General features: G+C 40.9%; 1 protein-coding gene across 1 annotated transcript in view; it reads right to left on the reverse strand.

The window, feature by feature from the left end:
- The window catches only part of LOC145395409 (uncharacterized), a 74,501-nt gene extending 50,687 nt beyond the window's left edge, over positions 1-23,814 (reverse strand). Inside the window, exons 1-3 of the mRNA XM_080269013.1 lie at positions 23,733-23,814; positions 7,616-7,807; positions 713-780 (exon numbers count right to left, since the gene is read on the reverse strand). Of these exons, the coding sequence (XP_080125139.1) occupies positions 713-780; positions 7,616-7,778 (231 nt within the window). The 5' untranslated portion in view covers positions 7,779-7,807; positions 23,733-23,814. The remainder of the gene's footprint in view (positions 1-712; positions 781-7,615; positions 7,808-23,732) is intronic.
- Between the last annotated feature and the right edge of the window lie 1,166 nt (positions 23,815-24,980).

Consider the following 24,980-nt stretch of genomic DNA (forward strand, 5'->3'; position numbering starts at 1 on the left):
ACAACGCGAACATGCAAAATAACTCGAAACTACCATAAACATATTTTATATAAAAATTTTGAAAAAATATTCATAATTTTTTTTTCGAGCCAGTCCTAACGTATGTACTGAAATCATTCCATATCATCACATCTAATATATGCACAACATTTCAGCACCATTCACATTGTTTTGGAGGGTTAAAAAAAATTAGAAGAAAACTCGTGATGTTGCGACTCAGCAATACACCACTGCAGCGGATATCCATTGCCGATATTTCTGCAAAGTCTGCGCTCCATTGCAAGCCACAGAATGGATCTAGGAAGACAGAATTTGCAGTTAGGTGCGTCTGAACTTCCTCTTCAATATGGCAAGAAAAAAAAATCAATTTTTGAAACTTCAGAAAATGGTCCCGGGGTCGGCCAGGGGCACGCGTAAAATTCAGGACCTACGGCCACGGAGGGGTTAAATACAAAAACAAACATTAAAAAAGAGCGAATAAAAACATTTAACATACAACAGCGTTACCCTTCTCAGATACAGGCTGAATGATAGCAAATTTAGAGAGAGAGAGAGAGAGAGAGAGAGAGAGATTGCTGTTTGAGTGAAGGTAAATGTATAAAATAAGTCACATAACAACCTGGGAAAGTTTATGCATAATTCCAAGATGCCAAGCATTTAACAGGTGTAATAATTAATATAAAGCCAAAATAAATCTTGTTAAATATGTTACCTGGCTGCAATTGTCCAGCCGCGACTGACAAAACTCCAACGTCCTTGGTTTACTGCACTGAGTTAGCGCTGGGGAGAGGAAGAAAGTTATTGTGAGATTGTGACACATGAATGATGTGACAGTAAATATTGCTACATACCAGCATGACCATCTCTCTCTCTCTCTCTCTCTCTCTCTCTCTCTCGAGAGAGAGAGAGAGAGAGAGAGAGAGAGAGAGAGAGATTAAACACCCTAGTCTCACTCTATTGTTGATATTCAAGCACTCCCTTAGAAATCCATGCTACACTAACATCATTAAAAATAAAATAAAAAAAGAGAGAAACATTCAGCAGCTCTCCGTCGACACCATACATACGCAAAGCGTTCCATAATCCTTCCCTATTCACCTTGTCATACACCTTATCCAGATCCATAAATGCCAAAAATACCGTACATTCCTTCTCACTTGCATTCTGCACTTTCTCACTGTAAATATTTGATCCACATATACAACAATAATAATCCTTTTTGTGTTATTTTTGTCATACATGTTGGTGTTTAACAGAAAATACAACATAAAAAGCAGCAGTAAGGCTTAGTAAGGAAAAATAGGTGGGGGGCACCCATCATCCACTCACTCAATATAGAGGTGCCATATGATCTCTACATTGAGTAACAAGCCAAATGGTTTCCTGTACCCAGGAAACCATTTACTACGCTGGGTGATAACCATATAACCGGGGTTTCTAGCAGGGTTAAGTGTCCCCCAGATTCCCCTATTCAAAAGCAGTTAATCATGGCAGTTGTTTCAGAGAGCCTCGGAGGGCCCAATACCTGCCCAGGGCCCCAACCAAATGGGCAGACTCACGTGGCCATGTGGAATGTGAGAGGTGTGAATGAGGACAGCAAGAGGGTGGAAGTGGTGAATGTGTTCAAGAGTGCGAGATATGCAGTGATGGCATTGTGTGAAACGAAGATGAAAGGGTGCGAAGTGGAGGAGTGGTAGGGGTTGAAATGTGTAAGATAGGGAATGAATGGGCAAGGAAGATGCAAGGAAGGAGTTGCTTTGTTGATGAATGACGTATGGCAGAGGGGAATGAGAGACTACAAATTTGTTAGCTCGAGATGTATGTATGTCAAGTTCAAGTCTGAGAAGGTGAAAGTGGCAGTGATTGTAGCATATGCACCATGTGAGGACAGGAGTGAGAGAGAGAAATAGGTTTTGGGATCAGCTGGGTGAAGTAGTGGGAGAAATGCCCAGGAGCTATAAAGTGATTGTGGTGGGGGATATGAATGGAAGAGTAGGCACTGGTCCTGAGGATGACATAATGGGTTGTTATGGAGTACCAGGAGAAAATGATAATGGGAAAAGACTAAAGGATATGTGTCAGAGGAGGTTGTGCATTTGTGGCTCAATCGGTAGAGAGGTGGCCTGCAGTCCTACCGGACCCAGGTTCAAATCCCGGCTGGGGCAGGGAACAGTTTAAGGATTTGAATTTCATATAATCAGACTTTACCGATCTACCAGAACACCCGCCAACATGTTGTAAAAATACCCCCAATACACCAGTCCTGTATGAGACAACCCTAGCATGTTTTCAATATGAACGGTGGGTGATAGCGCCGAAGTGGTGACATGTAGAGGTGTATGGTATGTAGGAGGACTACTGGGCCTTGAGAGCAGGCTGTGAAGCCTATGCCCAGAGTCGGTCACATTAAAAAAAAAAAAAAAACATAAATATACATGGTATGGAGGGAACGGGGATCATGTTGAAAGAAGCCTGATTGATTACGTGCTCGTAGAGAGGTCGATGATGGGAATGGCTGTTGATACGAGTCCTGTGAGAGGACGATGTGGAGGTCTGTCAGATCATATGATTGTGGTATGCAAGACCAAGCTGAAAGGAGTGAGGTGGATCAGGAGAGAGAGAACCAGTCAGGGAGAAAGACTGAAAGTTGAGAAGCTGAGGATTAAAGAAATGGCAGATGAATACAGGACCAAAGTAGAGGACGAGTTAGAATTACTGAATTGGAATGAAATGGATCTGGACAGACTGTGGAATGCATATAGAGATTGCTTAGTCAGGAATGCTTAAGTGGTGTGTGGTGTGGCAAGAGTAACAACAAAGAAGAAAGGTACGGCATGGTGGGATGAGAAGGTAAAGAGAGCGGTGGAGGAAAAGAGGAAGAAGTGGCTAACGTGGTTACAGGATAGGGGTTCAGTTGAAATAAGAACTGAATATGTTGAGAGCAAGAAGCGCGTCAAGAGACTAGTGAAGAGGAAAAAGGAGGTAAATGAGGATCTAGGAAGAAAAATGAATGCGAACTACTCTGAAAATAGAAAGTTATTCTGGAAAGAGGTGCAAAAATGTAGAAGTGAAAGCGGTAAGAAATTGGATGGTGTGAAGGATGCAGGTGGTAGATTATTAACCCATGGAGATGAAGTAAGGACCAGATGGAAAGAATATTTTGAAAGCCTGATGAATGGGGATAGAGAGAGAATAGCAGCTGTAAACATGATTGATTTTGGGGGTGTGCAGAGAAGGAATACAGTGCCAGGAGACGTGACACTCGCACATGTGAAGAGTGCTGTGAAGGGGCTGAAAAATGAGAAAGCAGCTGGGGTTGATGAGATGTATGCAGAGATGCTTAAGTGTAGTGGACAGAATGGAATGAAGTGCTTGTTGGAGATATGTAAGAAGGCATGGATGAGTGAAACTGTGCCTGCAGAGTGGAAAAAGGCTGTGATTGTACCCCTGTACAAAAATAAAGGTGAACGAAGTGAGTGTAAGAATTATCGTGGCATAAGCTTACTGAGTGTGGTAGGGAAGGTATATGGAAGAATTATTATAGAGAAAGTAAGAGAGATATCAGAAGTCCTAGTGACTGATGAACAGGGAGGCTTTAGGAGTGGCAGAGGATGTGTGGACCAAATATTTGCAGAGACAGATAGTAGAGAAGGCTTGTGAGAAGGACCATAAGGTGTTTATGGCATTCATGGATCTGGAAAAAGCATATGACAAAGTGGACAGAGAAGGATTGTGGAAACTTTTGCGCATGTACGGTGTAGAGAGTAAGCTGTTAGGTGCCGTCAAGAGTTTTTATGATGGTAGTGAAGCATGTGTCAGGGTTAATGGGCTTCTAAGTGAATGGTTCATAATCAGTGTGGGCGTGCGATAAGGTTGTGTGATGTCCCCATGGTTGTTCAATGTATATATGGATAGAGTGATGAGAGAAGTGAAAACACGAGTAATGGAGAGAGGGATGGCATTGGTAATGAATGGTGATGGATGGAATATCTCAAATTTGTTGTATGCTGATGATGCGGTACTGCTTGCAAGTACCGGACAAGAACTTCGTAGGCTAGTGCAGAGTTTTGCTGATGTCTGTAAGCGTCGTTCCTTGAGAGTAAATGTAGAAAAGAGTAAAGTAATGGTTATTGAGAGAGAAGGTGACTCCCAGTGCAATGTATCAGTGAATGGAGAGAGCCTGGAATTGGTGAGCGAGTTCAAATACCTGGGTACAGTGATATAAAAGAGAGGAAAATGTGCAAAAGAAGTTGAAGTAGAGTGACACAAGGAAGAAAAGTAGCTGGTGCAATGAAGGCCTTGATAAGAAACAGAGGCTTGAGTGTTGCACCTGCACGAGACTTACATGAAGGAGTGTTAGTGCCAACTTTAACATATGGATGTGAGACTATGATGTGGCACGAAAATGAAAAGTCAAGAGTAAGAGCAGTGGAGATGGGACTCCTGAGGAATGTATGTGGAGTACAGAGGGTGGATAGGATACGAAATAATGTGATTCGTTAAAGATGCGGAGTGAGGAAGTCGGTGGACACCAGAACTGAAGAGAGTGTACTGAGATGGCATGGTCATGTGGAGAGAATGGATAACAATACAGTGGTGAAGAAGGTATATCTGAGCGAGTTCGAAGGAGGGAGGAGGCGAGGTAGGCCAAGGAGAAGGTGGAGAGATATGGTGGATGAATGTGTGACGAAGAGAGGTTTGGAAGTCGGTGAGGCTAGGGAACTGACAGATCGAGCTGTCTGGATGAATTTTGTGAGGAGATATGCATGACCAGGGATTTTTGGCACCCCTTTTTAACGTTACAGCATCTGGATTTACTCTGTCGGGTACGATATGTGAAGCTACAGAACGTGATGAATGTTTTTGGCGTATCCTATAGAGCCAGGATTCCGGGGGCTTGAATGATGAGTGAATGGAAGCGTGGCCCATTGGACTGGGCAATTTTGGGCTGTCTGGACATTGCTACTCCTCGCCCTGCCCTTGGGTGGGAAGGGATGTCCGGATGATGATGATGATGATGGAAAAGGTATTAGTGAGCTTTCTTAATCGCGGATTGAAAACACTGTTCATCACGAACCAGACATTCTAATGTCTTCCCCACCTTTCCTCTAATTATTCTTCCTTATAAGTGTCAAGAGGGAAGTGGAAACAAAATGAAATGCAAATAAATAGTTGGTTCTCACAAAGGAATCGACTTATGAAATCTTCATAAGTTTTTACTTTATGTGGCTTACTTTGCCAATTCTCTAAAGATGAGGATTTCATAAACTTTCCCAGCAGTACACAGCGGAGACTAATCACTCACGAATGCTGAATTGTCGGTACTGTTGGCCCCTGAGAAAGTGTCCTTTCCCCTCACAATTGACAATTAATTCTAACAGTAATGAACAGACTCTTGTTGGTGCTAACTCCTGGCTGGCACAACAGATTTAATAAATAATATGAAAGAACTGGCTTAACTACCAGTCGTATTTGATTTAAGAAGTTGTGCAAACTAGGAGTGGCAAACTAAAGTTTGCACAATGTGATGAAATCAAACAACATTATTACACTTAATCGAGCTCAAAAAGAAGAACTGTATATTTATTGCTTACAGCAAATAAATTTACATTACAAGGGAACTTAAAAAAAATTAAAAAATCACAGCAAAGTACATACACTCACTCACTCACCCAACTACTCAATTACATTAAGCCTAGAAAACAGGATATGACAATACTGGTCAGTGGAGAGAAATGGAGTCACTCCTGTGAAATAGACTGGGCAGCTGCTTGTTCGAGGCACTGTAATTCACACTGGTGACGTCCACTGCTGCCGATCACCAACTCGGTGGGGAGATGCGGGAATCGTAGAACTGCTAGAGATTGTATCTGCTGAGACGGGACCCTGCTTCTCCATACTGCTTATGCCCTCTTCCTCCAGTGACAGTTCAACACTGATTAATGTTCCCACACCAGGTACAAAGGCGTGAGAAATGGGCGTGGCTTAACTTAATGGCTAGAGAGGCAAGGTGTGGGAACGATAATTACACAAAAAAATATCGCTCAGTGAAGCACTAACGTCGTGCATAAGAAGTCACTTATCTGCATGGTGTCTGTACTCCATCACTGTTTCCTCACTAATTGACTTCAGCTGGTCATCTACATGCTGTTTGCATTCAGTCACATTATTGCTTACCTTATACGTTTGCTGCTGTAGCGCAGCATATACCTCCTCCTTCAGTTGTTCCTGTTCTTTCTTCATTTCCCCCATGAAAGCATTTAGCTGTCCTTGCATCCTCAGTTGTAATTCCCTCTGTTGCTCCTGTAATGCCTCTTGAAGTTGTTTATATCGTTCTTTTTGTTCTTCACTTTCTGCCTCTAGTTGTTCACTCTGTGCTTGCAGTTCTTCTGTGATTTCATTCCTGAGCTCTTTCTATTCTTCACTTTGGGCCTGTATTTGTTCTTGGAGTTCTTTCTGTCCTTCATTTTGTGCCTGTAATTGTGCTTTGATTTCATTCCTGAGCTTTTCTGTTCTTCACTTTGGGCCTGTAAAAGCTTCACATTTGTTGTTAAGGACATTTCCTCCTCCTGCCCAGCTCGAGACCTTGTCTGCACACCTGCTTCCATGTTGAAAGCTAGACTCACTGCAGCCCTAAATAATCCACACTCCCGACACCAGTGTTGCGTCCCTACCCCACGCTGCCACAGGCTCAAACAGCAGTAGCTCGGTATAGGAAGGGTGTTGCCCAGTGAGTTATTCTTCCTATGGTCAGCCTTTAGGTGTACAGTACACAGGATCAGCTGAGGCATCATAAATAAATACTGGCTTCTAAAGTTCACTGTCTTTATTTTCCAAATAATTATTCTTAATGCTTTCCAACTTCACTATTCTCACAAGCACTGGAGCTATACAATCTTCACTAACTGCAATTACACTTAATGCTTGACAACACTTCACTGTTTTCACAAGTACCAATGATATACAAACTTCAATAACTCTTCACTATTTGCCAACAACACTTCACTGTTTTCACGAGTACTAATAATATACAAACTACACTGACACAGCACCGACACTCAAACTGAGCTGAAAACCGACTGAACTTGCTCTAGTCTCTTCCCCATCCTTATATAAGCTTCCTATATTCTAGAGTTTTCTACAGTCTACTTGAACAACAGTTGCCAACTCGGGGATATCCAAAACATGGCAGAGTTTCTTACATTACACAACACTGTAAATTATTTAGCACACAAACTTAAAATAAAATACATAGTTTAACAAGGAATCACATAAATAAAACATAATAAAGAAAGAGAGCACAAAAATTAATGCATAACTTACGACACAACTATGCAGACAAACAGCAGGTAACTGGCAACTCTGATTCGTACCCGAGCTATGGTACGGGAAACGTCGAGAAACATCTCGGCTACCTAATTGGCAAATCTCGCTTCTTAACAGTATAAAAGGATATTAACCAACAATAACCAAAAATGAATTGCAAAAGAGGAGGTGTTAAGGAGCTTTGTTACCTGACAAGAATATGAGCACATATCACATCAACATCTGCTGCATTTACGCTGCTTAATCTCATCACAGGATTAAAACCAACAAACGGACAAATCCTACTCACCTAACTCCCAGTCATACAGGTCCCTGAGATTAAACTTAAATGGACTACCAACACGACAGCCCATGATTCCTGTCTCGCCTGTTTCTTCAGAGGCTGTCATCATCATCATCATCATCACCACCATCATCATCATCATCATCACTGGAGTCAGCAGTGCCTTCATGATGGACAATTAAACAGCAACTTCTCAATCTGTAGTAGAGTAAGGTTAAGTTAGGTTAGGTTAAGTCAGTGTGGTTGGGTTAGGTGAGGTTAGTGTGGTTAGGTCAGGTTATGTTTGTTTCGGTTATGTTAGGTTACGTTAGGTTAGGTTGGTCAGGTTATGTTATGTTAGGTTCATTTAGGTCAGGTTAGTTATGTAAGATTAGGGTTGCTAGGTTCGATAAGTCAGGTTAGGTTTGTTTTGTGGTGTTTAACCCGTCATGTCCCGAGCTATTTCGCACCTCTGACACCCCCCAGTCCCGAGGTATTTTCGAAAAAAAAAATTTGGATAAAACCTCCACTTTTGGTGAGAATCATAGAAAATTCATAGAGAAATCGCTCACTTGAGGTTTATAATACTCGATCCAGGTAGCAGTACCTCCTTACCTTACTGGGTTTTCTAGCAGGCTGGCACCAAAGAAAACGAGTTCTATGGGAGGGTAACTATTTCACACCACTCATAAACGGTATTTATTTATTTACTTGGTACGAATTTATATGTAGTACGAGAGTATATTGGTTTTCAAACAACAATATAGGCATTATAAGCATAGTTTCACTCACTAACTCATCACCATACCTAACCTTTTTTTTTGCCATATTACCTGATCATCATTTCTGACTGTTTCTTCCTCTAATGCTATGTAAACTTTGTCCTCCACAATGTCATCGACTGGGGAATCACTCTAGCCCTGAATGTCTTTATTGGCCAGGTCACTGGTAACAGGTGAATTGCTGAGACAATGGCATGCAGGGGGGGAGGGAGGTTATGCGGTGTAAGGCATTGTCCCTGCTTGGCATCTTGTAGAGGAATAGAGGAAGGTGTCCCGTGTATACATACGAAAAATCACACGCGAAAATTGACAATTGTGCAAATTATGAGCCTTGTAATTGCACAACGTACCAGTACGTCATTGGGACTGGCAAATGTAAAATGTTGCAACGTACTCATACGTCGACGGGACGCCTCGGGTTAATGTGCTCAAAGCACGAAGAGTACTTCTGCCTCAGTCAGAGATATGCGCCAAGTCAGCCATCAAGTCTGATGAAATAAATGCTGATATAGGCACTGCGGGAAGGGGATGGAAAGGTGAAACGTGGAGTCATAAGCGGATGAATGAACAGAGTTAGATGTATAGCTTAGAAGGTATTTGATGAATAAAAGGAAGAAAGTTGGTGATAGGACAAAGCCCTGGGGAACACCACCATTGTTGGCCCTAGGAAAGGAACAATGGCCGTCTTCAACAGCAGCTATAGAACGACCAGAAAGGAAACTAGAGATGGAGGCACATATAGAAGGATTGAAACCACAAGAAGGCAGTTTGGAAATTAAATATTTATACCTGACTCAATTGAAAGCCTTGAAGATGTCAACTGCAATGCCAAAGCTTTCGCCAAAGTCCCGAAAGGAGGATGACCACGAGTCTGAGCAGTAGGTGAGAAGATTGCCAGTGTAGCGTCACTGGCAAAACCCATACTGATGATCAGAAGGAAGGTTGTGATATGAAAGGTGCTTTAATTTTTGTTTGTTTGGAATAGATTAAAAATCATTAGATATACGAAATATTAAAGCAATTGACAGACAGTTAGAGGGGTGGGAATGGTCATCCTTCTTTGGGACTGACCTCATGAGAGCAAACTTCCAGCAAAAAGGAAAGGTACAAGTTGACGGAAAAAGACAAAAGAGTCTGTACCTAGGCAGACTGTAAGCACAGAAGCACATTTCTTTAGGACAAAAGGAGGGACCCAATCAGGTCAATATATCTTGTTGGTACTGAGGCCAGTGATAGCATAATGTGCATCAATTGAAGAAATTTAAATGTCAGCCATGAGGCTGTCAAAGGGAGGAAGTGATGGTGGAATAACACCCGAATCGTCTAATGTGGACATTATGAGAAAGTCTGAACTATGTGATCATCATTATCAGAAGAGGAAACAGCTACAGACTCATCATAGCAGGATCTAAGAGGGAAGGGTGATGAAGTAAAGTTGTTAGAATGGTTTTTGGCAAGGTGCCAGAAGCAGCAGGAAGAAAATGAGTTGGAGAGATTGGAGCATTTAGTAAAAATATATATATATATTTTTTTAAAGAGAGCAAAGGACACACAAAGCATGACTCTGGGCAGAAACATAAAAAAGATAAGTTTCATGGGTGTGATGATTCTGATACCTTTTGTGGGTCCTTCTATTGTTGGAAACTGCATTATTACAATTGTGATTAAACAAAGGTAATTTTGCATTAGTCACAGGATAATAGAAAGGACTGTATGCTTCCATGCCCAGGAGAATAACCTCCGTAATGCACAAGACGAACTCAGATGGCTCTTGGCCGTGAAAGCAATGATCATTCCAGGGAAAATCAAAGAAGCACTGCCTGAGGGCCTCTCAAACAACAGCTCCAAATCCACAAATTCTTGAAAGGGTCAAGATGCCTTATTTGAATGGTAGGATAGATTATAGTGATACGGTTGTGATTGGAGGAGCCAACGAAAAGAAGAGATTAACAGACCCAAAAGAAGGATTAACTGTAAGATAAAAACAAATATGTTGGAACTCTCTCCAAGGTAGTCAGAGATACAGGTAGGGTACTTTACAATCTACTCTAGGTCATTAAAGATAAAACAAAAAATAGGCTTGTTCAGTAGGTGGATCAGTGAAAGAAGAGGAGAGCCAAACATAGTGGGGAACATTGAAATCACCTAGAATGGAGGTTTTAGAGTTGAGAAAAATTGATACAATGTGTTCCAACTTAGAAGTAAGGTAGTCAAAGAATTTTTCTTAGCAGAATTAGGGGCTAAGTAAACAACACTTAATATTTAGGCAGGCAGAGAATGATAGTATAGTCAAAGCCGAAGAGTAGAATATTCAGAAGATTAAAATTTTGGAACACGAGAGCAAGATATGTTGTTGTGTACAGATACACAACAACCACATTTGGTAGTATAGAGAAAATTGGAGGATACAGAGAAGGGTTTGCTATCTGTTGCCTTAGACAGCTGAGTATTAATGAGAAAGAGAAAGTGAGGTTTAGAGGGAGAGAGGTGATGTTCAATAGAGAGAAAATTAGAGGAAAGGCCGCGAATGTTGTAAAAACTATCAATAAGGGAGTCAGACAGTGATTCGAAATCTCTCTCTTGACTGTCACTGGGTGAGGGGCGGATAGTGGGGGCTTTTATGGCCCATCCCCCATCTGGGGACTCCGAGGCTGGGTGTTGATATGCCACTTTGTTTTTAATTTAGAAAAGGAAATGTAGTGTGTAATGTGCATGCAGTTTGTTGGTGACAGTTTGAGCATATTGTATAGAAAAGTATGCTTACCTACTCTCTTTGTAACTGAAACGATAAAAAAGTTTAGCCAATGGCGGTCAGATGCTAGTCCTGAGGGCTGATGAAACGGGAGTCCCAGCTCTCCCTATCATCAGCTTTCCAGCCACCTTATTAATTAATGTACACAATATGGCAAGCCATATAACAGCCGTACTGGGAACCATTTGTGGGACGATCAGGTACTAATGACTAAATATAATGTCATATTGCAATACTTTCTTTTTAATTGTTTCCTTCAGTAAATAATTTACTGCATATACTGTTTGGTGCCATGGAGATATTGGCGATGTTTACCATGCTGATTGGAAGATTTTCTTGTGCTGGGTGCAGTAAGTATATATACACATGTTTGTATATATATATATATATATATATATATATATATATATATATATATATATATATATATATAGTAGGTGGTGGCGACCATCATCCACTCACTTGATGTAGTGCTGTCTACTCATCCTTTGCGTTTATTATTCTTTTTCTGTGCCTGCCCTCCTCTCTTCCTATTTCTCCCATCTTTCCTGTCACGTCTTATTGCTTTTCTTTTCTTTACAGGTGGCTTTACATTGAGTGACAAGCCAAATGGTTTCCTGTAAGCCAAGAAACCAATTACAGCGGTGGATGGTAACCATATAACCAAACCATACGTGCTTCCTACGTGTCAACAAGTGGGTTGGTGGAGGGGTAGTGTCCCTCCCAGTAAAACAAATAACTCAAAGTCAAATGGCCACTCCTTGCTGGGTTATGGCGTCTGGCAATATATATATATATTGCGCTCCGACCTCGCGTTAGGCAAATATCGCGTTAGAAGGACTCTTGAAAACCCCTATTTCCTTCCTCACCCCTGCCCAAAGTCCATTTTCTCCCTTCTTGTGTGCAAAATGTTTCTATATTCCCCAATTTAAACCTCGTAAAAGTATTAATATTTTCATGAAAAATACATTAGGTCAATACATGTCTTATTTATTTATTGTTCTGTACCTTATGTGAGAAGAGCAGACACACATTACTGGAGATTAGGTAGAGGGGGAGAACATACACTAAAATCTATCAAAGTCAATTTCATTAGCAACACTCCAAACATCACTTTCTAGGTCCTCCATAGCTTCATCCTGCTGTCGCTGAATATCCTCTTGCTGTAGACCAGCAGCAGCTTCTCTGGCGAAGTAACGAGTGATCAGTGACTATTTACGGCAATTTACTCGGTCAATGTGCATATGACTGTAGACACTGACTGCATCAACAATCTGCTTAATCACGTCGTTACCTCTTGTAAGGGAAGGGTCGCTGTCAAAGTTGAACTCCTTGAGAGCCTCAGCTCGACTCAGGATTTGACTTAAAACGTCACTATTGGGTCACCTGCTGGTCTGGCCTCCCTCTCTTCCTCTAGCTGTTTCCTCTCCTCTTCGTTCCTGTCTTGTTGCTCAACTTCCTGTATAATCCACTCATCTGAAGTGTCACCGGTGTCCCTGGCAATCTCCATCACCTCCTCCACAATCACCTCACCACAACCGGGCACAGAGCATGCGACAGACACTGTTGCTGAGGCCGAATCAGCAGCTACCTGAACACTTTCACTTTTCATGGTGCAGAGTTGTGGAGCTACATGGCATCAATTGTGGTTTATTGTGGCTGTGTTCACTTCTCTCCAGGCTGCCATGAGCTTGTTCACAGCATGTCGAATGTTGTACAGCTTCCAAAACTTGCTCACATTCACAATCTCCTCGGAGATGACTTCATCCTGGGTGGTGGTGACAGCAGCAGTGGTGGTGGCGGCGTTCGTGGCGATGGCAGCGGTGGTGGTGGTGGCGTTGGTGGTGGTGGCAGCGGTGGTGGTGGGGGTGGTGGCCTCAGCATCACTCCCTTCCTCCTCTTCCTCCTCCTCCTGGAGCAGCTGCTGGAGTACTTCTTGGGTGTCTGTAGCAGTAATCAATTGCCTGAACACTCGCCGTTGATTGAAAACTTCACATTGGCGATCACTTCCTGGTCCAAAGGCTGGAGAAGTGACGTGGTGTTAGGTGGCAGAAACTCCACCCTAACGTTGTTGTGTGTGCTGATGAGGAAGTGTGGATGTGCAGGGGCACTGTCCATCAGCAGGATGACCTTAAAATGCAGGCTTTCTTGCCTACAGTGGCGTCTTGCATCAGGTACGAAGCTGTTGTCTACCCAATTAGTGGCGATGTGACTTGTCATCCATGCCCATCTTGACTGCCTTCATAAACCCCTGAGTCGTCCATGTTCCGTAAGTGGCGAAAGGCACGTAGTCGTGAGGCTTGGCGGATGACTAGAGGCCTCATTTTGCAACTTCTTGTAGCACTGCAACAAAACAAAACCATTACTCTGCTCTTGTCGGCCTTCTGTTCCTTTGCTTCCACTGCTGTCTAGGAGACATAGGCTGATGTTGGTATTTTCTTCTACTGAAGGCCGCTTTCGTCCATGTTAGAAACTTGCTGTGTAATCCCCCCTGGTCAATGATCTCCTTCAGGATATCAGGGTACTTCTCCACTTGCATTTCATTGGCAGCTGCCCATTCTCCAGTAGTTTAAGGTTCTTCAGCTTCTTGCGATGGAAAAAGGACGACAGCCACCCAGTGGACTCCTTGAACGTTTTTACACAGGATTACACAGGAAAGCAAACAGCAACAGACCTTGTGGTCCTTTCAAAGCTGCTTGTTACAGAGAAAACTATGACTACAAGATCTAACTCTACATGCTGAAGGATAAGGATAGTAAAGCAAGAAGGCTCCCCCCACCACCAAACCCTCAAGGAAAAAGTGAGAAAAACCACCATGCAGCATGGAAAAACTGACATGGAAATTTTATAGGAAACACTGGAAAGGAAAAGTCACATTCTATAATACTTTATCTGTAAGCTACCCGATTGAGTAACGTGAAAGAGAAAGTAAACAAATAAAATAATAGTTACGGCATGACATTATAAACCGGTACATTGAGTTAATGGGAAGTCTGTGGACATAACGTGGAAGCTACACACTGCACAGTGTGGATGTTTAGGGATGGTGCAGCAGCCTTGCCTGGTGCTTTTAAGGTAGGCAGCAGTCAATCAGACCCTAGCTCCATTCACTCCACTGAGACAAGGAACTCTCCCATGTGGGACAAGTACACAAGTTTCATCCTGAAGCAGTGACCCCTGGTACATTAAAAAAATCCCGATGGTGGTCACTTGACTAACAGGGACCCTCAGCAATCCACAGCCCATCACAGGTCGAAAGTAAGAGTAGTGACCATTAACTCAGGGTTATCTGTGCAGATCCTAATCTGTGCTTATATTGTTTTCTTTGCGTTGGGGAGATTGAAAAATATAAAAGACGGGTGTCTTAGATAAAAAGGGACTGCACAGTGCACAGTGTGGATGTGCAATGCACAGAGTGGATGTTTGGGGGTGGTGCGACAGCCTTGCCTGGCTCTTTTTAGGTAGGCAGCAGTCAATCAGGCCCTAGCTCTGTTCACTCCACTGAGACAAGGAACTCTCCATGTGGGACAAGCACACAGTATCATCCTGAAGCAGTGACCCCTGGTACATTAAAAAAATCCCGATGGTGGTCACTTGACTAACAGGGACCCTCAGTGATCCACAGCCCATCACAGGTCGAAAGTAAGAGTAGTGACTGTTAATTCAGGGATATCTTTGCAGATCCTAATCTGTGCTTACTGTATATTACCTCATTTGCTTTTGGTAAATTGAAAAACGTATAATGACGTGACGTGACACTATGTTAAGTAGACTATGTCCTGTAGACACGAGGGGAATGCACAGTGTGGATGTTTAGGGGTGGTGCGGCAGCCTTGCCTGGCGCTTTTAAGGTAGGCAGCAGTCAATCAGGCCCTAGCTCCGTTCACTCCACTGAGACAAGGAACTCTCCCATATGGGACAAGTACACAAGTTTCATCCTGAAGCAGTGACCCCTGGTACATTAAAAAAATCCCGATGGTCGTTGCTTGACTAACAGGGACCCTCAGTGATCCACAGCCCATCACAGGTCGATAGTAAAAGTAGTGACCGTTAACTCAGGGTTATCTGTGCAGATCCTAATCTGTGCTTATATTGCTTTGTTTGCACTGAATAAATTGAAAAATGTATAATAACATGATGCAACACTTTGTATGGGTACATTGTTTATGGGGTATCTGGTAGACAAAAGGGGAATGAACTTACACGTACCATAGCTATAAAAGCAAGTCATTCGGAGAGAAAAAGAGTCATCTGAGGATTCTCGTGCAAATACTTGTCTAATTTGTTTTTGAATGTCTCAGTTGAGATACTGTTCACTGTATCTGAGGGTAATCTGTTCCAGATATTTACAACTCTGTTAAAGAAGAAGTATTTTGCTTCATGGGAGTGGAATCTCTTTCCCATAATTTTACAGCCATTACTTCTGGTTTGACTCGACTGGTCTATATCAAAATATTTATTCATGTCTAAGTTGTCATATCCCTTCACGATTTTGAAAACTTCAGTAAGGTCCCCTCTTAACCCGCGCTTCGTTAGGCTAAATAATTTAAGTTCTTCAAGGTGTTCCTCATATGGTTTGTTTCTAAGTCATGGTATCATTTTAGTGATTCTTCGCTGAATTTTCTCTAAATTTTTCAATGTCCTTTCTGTAGTACGGAGACCAGAATTGCACACAATACTCAAGCTGGGGGTGCACTAGCGAGTTGTACAAGGCAAGTATGACTTTTCCGATTTAAACTCGAAAGTTCTTCCATTAAAACCCACCAGCTTGTTTGCAATTTTAACTGCCTCGGTACACTGCTTGCTTGGTTTTAGGTCATTTGATATTATCACACCAAGATCCTTTTCATTGTCTGTACCTGATAACTGAATATTGTTCATTTTGTAATTCGCATGGACATTGTTACTTCCAATATGAAGTACTTTACATTATTCTGTGTTGAATTTCATTTGCCATTTTTATGCCCAGCTTGCTAAAGTATTAAGGTCATTTTGTAACTGCTGCCACTGTAATTTTGAAGTGACTTTACTGGTTATTTTTGTATCATCTGCAAAATTGGGTACTTTACAATTTAGACCCTCATCAATATCGTTAATATAGATAATAAAAAGTACCAGTCCAAGTACTGAGCCTTGGGGAACACCGCTGATCACATTATGCCATTTGAATTTCTTTCCGTTTATCACAACTCGCTGTTTTCGGTCTGAAAGCCAGTCTTGTAACCATTTTTGCGTTTTTCCTTTTATTCCATGTGCTTCTATTTTTCTCATGAGATGCTTGTGAGGGACAGTTTCAAATGCTTTCTGAAAGTCGAGGTAAATTATATCTACTGATCTTGAGTCATCGTATGATTTGTAAACATCATGGAAGAAGCCCAGTAAGTTAGTTAAGCATGAACGACGATGCTGCGAGTTTTTAATTATATTACTTTCTTATAGATAATTAACTACTTTATCTCTTATGATTTCTTCCATTAACTTGCACACTACTGATGTTACGCTGATTGGTCTGTAATTTCCTGGGTGTGACTCATTTCCTTTTTTGAAAATTGGTGTTACATATACTAGTTTCCATTCTTATGGAACTTTCCCAGTACTTAATGATTTATTGAATAAGACAGAGAGTGGCATCAGTAACTCATGTTTTGCTTCTCTGAGAATTCTCGGTGATATTTTATCCGGGCCAGGGGTTTTGTTTATGTTCGTACTATTTATGTCTGAAAGTATATCGTTATTATGGATAGCATAGTTACTAAGGACTGTGCTATTTGCTTGGTTTGTGGGTAGCAGTAGATTTCTGGTGGTGTTTTCTACTGTAAAAACAGATGCAAAGTAATCGTTAAGAATGTTTGCCATTTCGACCTCATTCTCAGTGTGTTAGCCATTGTTTGTTTCTAGAGGACCTATTGATGTAGTTATAACCTTTTTCTTTCTAATGTAACTGTAAAATTATTTAGGATTTGATTTGCACGTATTAGCAATGTGGATCTCCAGTGCTGTTTTGCTTTGTTTAATAAGTCTTTTCGATATGTGGCGTAGATTATCGTACTGTAATTTATCATCATTATTTTGTGTAGCTTTATATTTATGGTATGCCTGTTTTTTGGCAATTAAGTTACTTTTAATTTCACTGGACCACCACTTTGGTTTACTGTTTCCAGCTGGACGTCTGTTACGTAGTGGCACACATGACTTTACCACTTCATTAAATTTTTTGGTGAATAATTCCCATGCTTGGTTTATGTCATCGGTTTCAGACATCTGATTCCAATCTGCAGTTGCAAGTAGTGCTCTGAGCCTGTTGAAATTAGCTCTACGATAATCTGGGACCTTTTCTTTGCTTTCCGTTTCTTTTACTTTTTCGGTAGTAATATTAAACTGTATAATTCGATGATCACTGGAACGAAACTCAGGTCCTATTTCAACGTTGTTGACTAGGTTATCATTTGTAGTCAAGATGATGTCTAGGATATTGTTTCCTCTCGTTGAGTATTCTACGTGTTGGGAAAGGGCGCTTTCTTGAAGATTCGTATAAAGCTCTTGTCCTGAGTGTGCCGTTAGCGGTTCACCCCACTTTGTTACCGGTAGGTTAAAGTCTCCAAAATTTATGCTATCCTCTTGACAACAAATTTCTACTATTTGATCTGTCTCAGTTGATTGTGCTGGAGGACGATAGACGAGACATATATCTATTTTCTGTGAATTAATACTTAGCTGAACATAACTGGCATCTATGTTGATAATACTGGGTTTGGATAGCACAAGGGAATGGAGACTAGTTTTCACATAGAGTAAAACACCACCACCAGCTCGATGTGGTCGCTCACAGCTGAAAATATTGTACCCTGTTAATGAGCATTCCGCTAGAAAGTCATGGTCAGATGTGTTAATCCAGGACTCTGTGATGCCAACGATGTCATAATTTTCTATGTAAATTAGAGATTCTAAATCCTCAAACTTGTTACGTAGACTACGTGCGTTAATATAGCAGACTCTAATTCCGTTCCAAACAGTTGGTGATCTGACTTTGGGGGTATTTACATTAAGGTTACTGTTCCTAGACGTGCCGTGTTTTTTTATCTGAAGAGGGCGACTTTATCGTGTAAAAGTCTACCTAGCCGTGACACTCCTACTGAGTTCAAATGGAGACCATCTTTCTGGAACAGAGTATGTTGCTCATAAAACTGGTCCCACAGATTGACAAAGTCGACTCCCTCTTGCCTGCAGGGAGATTTGAGCCGGTTATTTGTGCTGAAGGCCTTATCATAGAAACTATTCTCTGCCTTGATCCTTGGGAGTATACCAGATATTATCACATTAGTGGACTTAGTTTTGAATCGTTTGATAATTTCATGATACTTTCCTAGCAATTCCTCTGATCTATTGCGCTTCAGATCATTTGTACCAACATGGATAACGTATAGAGTTTGATCATTTGCGTCTTTTGTGACCTCATCGCAGGATTCTGTGATATCACATAGTCCACCTCCTGGAAAACAGTACCTCTTTCTGCTGCTAGGGGTGCGTCCACAAAATTCCTCCAGCTGACTGTGTACAATAGAGTCCCCAGTAAGCTTTGTTTCTTCTGTCTCATCAACTGCTTCGGCAAGGATCTCGTAGTGATTGTACTTAGTTATGGGAAGGTGCTTCCTCGTACCTTTTCCAGGTTTTGCGCCATTTCTTACCAGAGTAAAGGGGACTTCGCTTGGCGAGGAACGTACTGAGTCGCTGGGTGAGGAAGATACTGGTACACTATTATTTGTAACTGCCTGATGGGCGGGGGCTTGTACGAGCTCAGTTTGTATGCTTCTTCCTTCTTGAGTGCTGTTGCTGACTCCTACACTTGCTGCTACAAACTCTTTCAGTGTCTCAAACTCTGCCTTGAGTTCCCTGTAATATCTCTGCGATTCATCTAAACCATTTTCTAGATCTCTTCTCATGATGCATAGTTCGCACACAGGCGTCGAAAAGTAATTCGAAAAATACTGAGCCGCAAAACGACCAGTACACTCCTGGCAGACCTTCAGATTAGATGGCATTTTGCAGCAATATTTCCACAATCCCACACAAATAAAAAATAATATACAACTGGTTAATGGATGTTGTTACAAATGGTCATTTTACTCTATATATGAAATATTGAATTTCTAGGGAGATTCACTTACATTTTATATACTATCTCCCTTTACCAGTATAAAAAGAATAGAAAATCTACCTGCTATGGCACAATCCAACCTACATGAATTCTTTTACCAGTGTAAAAAGAATAAAAAATCTGCTTGCTATGGTACAACCTAACTTACCATGAACTGTGTAAAATGAAAAGAAAATCTACTTGCTATGGTATGATCTAACTTACCATGAATTGTGGATATACACCATAAACTGATTCACTGGGAGAAAAAAGGAAAAAAGATAATAACAATGGAATGCTGGGGAGAAATCAAAATAAAAACCTACCTTCACTCAGTGAACAACGGTTTGCAGTCCAAAGACTATTTCACTGGTGTAACATCAATCACACAGTTGTTACTCGAGATGGTTTTGCTGGTGGATATTTCCTACATGCCGCTCAAAGAAAGTGGGCGGCCTGTATCCTCAGATCCAAGGCTGACACCGGCATATGATTTCTTTCCTGCCACCGAATCTATTCTTCTAGTAGCCTCTCCATAATGATCATGGCCTTTGAAGTGATGATGGATCTAGCATCTGCTTCACCAGAACCAAAATTCTTCATGCCAGCAAGGATGTCAGCCTTTTTGGTGTAGATCGTGCGGATGCTGGGCTCGTTCAGTTTGAAGAAGTGTGCAACTTCTGCCTTCAGTTCTCCGGTGTCTATCCGTCTGATAACCTCCATCTTCACTTTGAGGCTAAGGTGAATCCTCTTTCTTTTAGGATGCACGCCAGTAGGTCCAGGAGTTGCACTGGTGGCCGTACTGAGCAGGGAAGAATGCAATATGGAGCTACTGCAGCAGTGCGTCCTGCAACACGAGGCAAGCTGAGGAGGATAGTGTGGGTAGGAGTGGGATGAGAGGGGAACGCGGGAGGCATGAGGGAGGTAAGGGGGTCCTGATTGGTTGAGTGGCTGGGAGAATAAGAGAGGCGAAGCGTGATTGGCGGGCAATGACATCAAGTATTGTGAGGATGTCCAACGCACACTGCGTCACAGCTAGCTTGGTTCACATTACCACGTTACACTAACAGTGCCCATGTTAGAATGTTTATTTCCGTCTCTAAAATCGTGCCATGTTAGGGCAATATCACGTTACAGCAAACCACGTTAATGTTTATACATACACACATATATACATACATATATATATATATATATATATATATAGAGAGAGAGAGAGAGAGAGAGAGAGAGAGAGAGAGAGAGATATATATATATATATATATATATATATATATATATATATATATATATATTTATATATATATATATATATATATATATATATATATATATATATATATATATATATATATATATATAAAATGTGTGTGTGTGTGTGTGTGTGTGTGTGTGTGTGTGTGTGTGTACTGATTATATAAAGTCATTCCCCATCATAGTTACAGAAAAAGATGTAATTCACATAAATGGTTTGACCACAATTGTGCTAGAGTAACAGAACATAAAACAATAGCCTATAATACTTATACAAGGACGAAAATTAAAGAAGCCTTTAACTTTTATAGAAATATCAGAATCCATGCCAAAACTATTATCAATCTTTTTAAATCAAACTTCCTCGATAGACAAGCTAACGAACCACTAAACAACCCAAATGATAACAAAATATTCTGTTCTACCCTTAATTCGTTCAAATCTAACTTCACTACCACCTCTTCCATTCCACCGTTACAGTCCCCCAATGGAAATCTAGCAAGTGACCCACGTGGAGAAGCCAATATATATATATATATATATATATATATATATATATATATATATATATATATATATATATATATATATATAACAAACTCAACCCTAAATACAGAAAATCACAATATTCCTGTACTCAATTCTCCTCAAATAACCTCTTTCAAGATTCACACAAGATATGTTCAAGCTGTATTACAAAATCTCTCAGTAGACAAAGCCACTGGTCCAGATGAAATTCCTTCAATAGTACATGAATATTGCTCCTCAGTGTTGGCTCCTGTATTGGCAAAATTTTTCCGTTTATGCATCTGAACCTCAAGTTTTCCAGCCTCTTGGAAAGAAGCAAATGTCCATCCTTTTGAGACACTGATAAACTAGCACATAGTCAATTACCTAGAAGCCAATAAATTAATCAATGATCGGCAGTATGGATATAGACAAGAATGTTCAACTGTAGACACTCTTTGCCTTCTTACCCACCAGATTAACAATAGACCAACATGGTGAAACACACACAATAGCACTTGATTTTTCAAAAGCATGTGACAGAGTATGGCACCGGGCCATATTGCTTAAGATGTCATACTATGGCCTTGTATCACTGGTTCCTCTAATTTCTTCTTACCTTCATAACAGAAAAATACGGTTCATGGTACTGTAGACGGAACTGATTCCCAGTTTCATTCCATAAATGCTGGCGTAGTTCAGGGATCAGTTTTGGCCCCAACCCTCTTTCTCATTCATATAAATGACCTATCTGACACTCAAAACCCAATACACTCTTACGCTGATGACTCGACACTTCATAATTCTTTCACATTTAGCACCTCCTTTACACAGTCTGATATTATGAATTCCCAAACAAACACAGAAATTTCCCTGAACCAGGACCTTTCTAAAATTAATGAATGGGAACAAACAAATCTGGTCTCATTTAATGCTCAGTAAACTAAATATGTTAATTTCTTCAACAGAAAGAATCCCTCAATGGGGAGAGGCGGTAGCTCAGTCGGTAGAGAGGTGGCTAGCAGTCATACCGGACCCAGGTTCAAATCCCCTCTGGGGCAGTGGTGACATGTAGAGGTGTATAGTATGCAGGGGGACTACTGGGCCTTGGAAGCAGGCTGCGAAGCCTATGCCCAGAGTCGGACACATTAAAAAAAAAAAAAAAAAAAAATTAAAATGATGTCAATATTCCCATATCCACTACAATTGATATCTTAGGCAGCAAATAAACCTGGGGGGTGATGCACACCCTCCTAGTGTATAAGCTGTCGTGGACCAACTGCCCCCTGCTGTCTTGCAGGATAAGTCCTTATAGACAAAGGCTAGGAGAAGGAAAACTCTGATATAAAACCAGTGGAAGAGGAGTGGGGCCCTTACCACTTATCTACCCTAGTATAACCATGGAGCCAAACAATGAAGAAAAAAATCAGAAGAGTGTTGAAATGTTTTGTCTGGTCAACGCTATTATACGGCTGTGAAACGTGGACAGAAAAGAAGAAAATGAGAGAGATTACAAGCAGTTGAGGTATGGTTTTTGAGAAGAATGATGCGAATATCATGGATAGAAAAAGTAACAAAGGAAGAAGTTCTGGAAAGGGCAGGAGTGGAAAGAGAAATGATGAAGACTATAAAGAAAAGACAGATGGAATTTTTGGGACATGTTATAAAAGTAACAGAACTTGATAATGACTGTTTACTTGGAAGAATAGAGGGAAAAAGAGCAAGAGGAAGACAACGATTCAAGTATATGGATTGTATAAGAAGCGATTTACAAGAATCAGCAATGTGGAGTTAATCAGGATAGCTGATGATAGAGGAAGATGGCGCTCCATGGCCGCTAACGTCACATGACCGGCACTCGGTAAGATAAGGTAATGCCACTCGGGGATGAGTGAGGCTGGTCACTCTCATCTTAAATGTCAGGACAAACTTGCCTAGCCCCGGGCTGCTACGCTGCTCATGGGGCAACGTAGGATTGGATGATGAATGATGAAATATATATACATATTTATAGATAGATAGATAGGTAGATATATATATGATGAATAACATCATGCCATAAAGCACCCTCATCAGTGTGGGCCTCAAACATAGGTTTAAAGACATGTGTAACTATCAACTAATTTAGATTTTTTTTCCTTAGATCCAAACACCCCGACCTATTCCAGTGCGGGTGGGAGAGAATTTTAGCTCTTACGGTGACGATGTTTGACAAATTGTTTATATGTAAACTACATGTAGAATAACATCGTGCTGTAAGCCACCCTCATCTGTGTGGGGTTCGAACCCACCTCGCCACCGCAGGTCTAAAAGAATTGTGACCGTAATGTAATTACCGAGTTTATGTTTATAGATCCACACATATGCTGAATGATATCGTCTAAGCTAGTAAGGTTTAAAAAAAAGGTCATAGGAGTTATGTGTTTGACTTCATTAGCCAGAGAATGTTTTATATATTTTACTCCTGTTATGTTAAGGAAATACTGTTTGACTTTGTGAGACTATAGACGGCAAGAAATACTTCAGTGCAAAATGTCCCCTCTAAGATTAATACGACTTTTGTAGTAACATAACATTCAAAAGGGATTTGAAGAATAAATGGTCTTCGAAGTCAGGATTTTTTTTTAAGAAAAATGAAATCTGAATCAGTAATGTAGCAGAAAATACTATATTATAATGTGGGGATTAATAACAGTCTCCACTAAAATCTCTTACTTGTAGATGGAGGTGGGATGAGCAGAGAGGCAACTGTTTTGAGTGCTGAAGTGCTCTTCACTTCCCGCTGCTTCTGTACCTGGTGAGGCGTGGAACACAAATGTGCTCTTACCAACTGGGGTGATTCAAGGTGGTACACGGGAAGGGGAGGTGGTGGACCTCCCTCCTCCCCTCCCCCCATCTTTTCTCTCTCTCTCTCTCTCTCTCTCTCTCTCTCTCTCTCTCTCTCTCTCTGGGATGCATTTCCACACTATCACTGCCACTGTTAATATGACTGGCCGTTTAATATTTCTTAGTTTTTGATTTTAAAAAATTATCATCACACCGTACTCACCGCTTTATTATTGCTATCAACACGCGATTTTATGCAGGTTAGGTAACACTTTCTGATTGGTACTTGTTAACTACCTTCCTCTGTCTGTATTTCCTATTGCCTATGACCTCCAGTCTTTTAAACGCAGTGTGTCCAGGCATCTCGAAATGAACGGATCTTGATTTCGGCTCTCTGTTACTTTGTTTTTATTTTTCGTGGAGGAAACATTCTTGAGTACTTAAGGTCTTTGGTTCCTTCTTCCTTGCATTATATATATATATATATATATATATATATATATATATATATATATATATATATATATATATATATATATATATATATATATATATATATATATACATTGTGCAAACTCACAGGGGAAAAAAAAGGCACAAATCATATTATTATTTACTAATATACACGAATAATATTATACACGAATATATTATACACGAATATTATTATACACGAATATATTATACACGAATATTATTAAACATGAACATATTATACGGGATTAATACGCGTATCACATGCACGAAATCGGACGCACTATTGACGGGCAGGTTGCCAGGGTACGATAGTGACGCCTTCAGACCCGCGCGCCTCTACTATAATTAAAGAAAACACTGCCACGTGTGTTGATTCCTGTGAGTCACTTTGGCCTGCCGTTAGCTGCAACAGAATACTAGACTTATGGTCATGAAACAGTCCATGGTGCCAATATTAACAGTTTCATGTGCTTTTTTTTTTTTTTTTTTTTTTTTTATGCCGGGAAGAAGGAACCAAAGGCCATGAGCCCACAATAACAGTTCCCTCCAAGAGAAAAACAAAATACAATAGAGAGCCAAATTCAAGATCCGATCATTTTAAGATGCCTGGACATACTGCGTTTGAAAGACTGGAGATCATAGGCAGCAGGAAACACAGAC

The sequence above is a fragment of the Coenobita brevimanus genome, chromosome 31 (assembly GCF_032717465.1).
Source record: "Coenobita brevimanus isolate Jiangsu-jjx chromosome 31, ASM3271746v2, whole genome shotgun sequence".
Classification (NCBI taxonomy): Eukaryota; Metazoa; Arthropoda; class Malacostraca; order Decapoda; family Coenobitidae; genus Coenobita; species Coenobita brevimanus.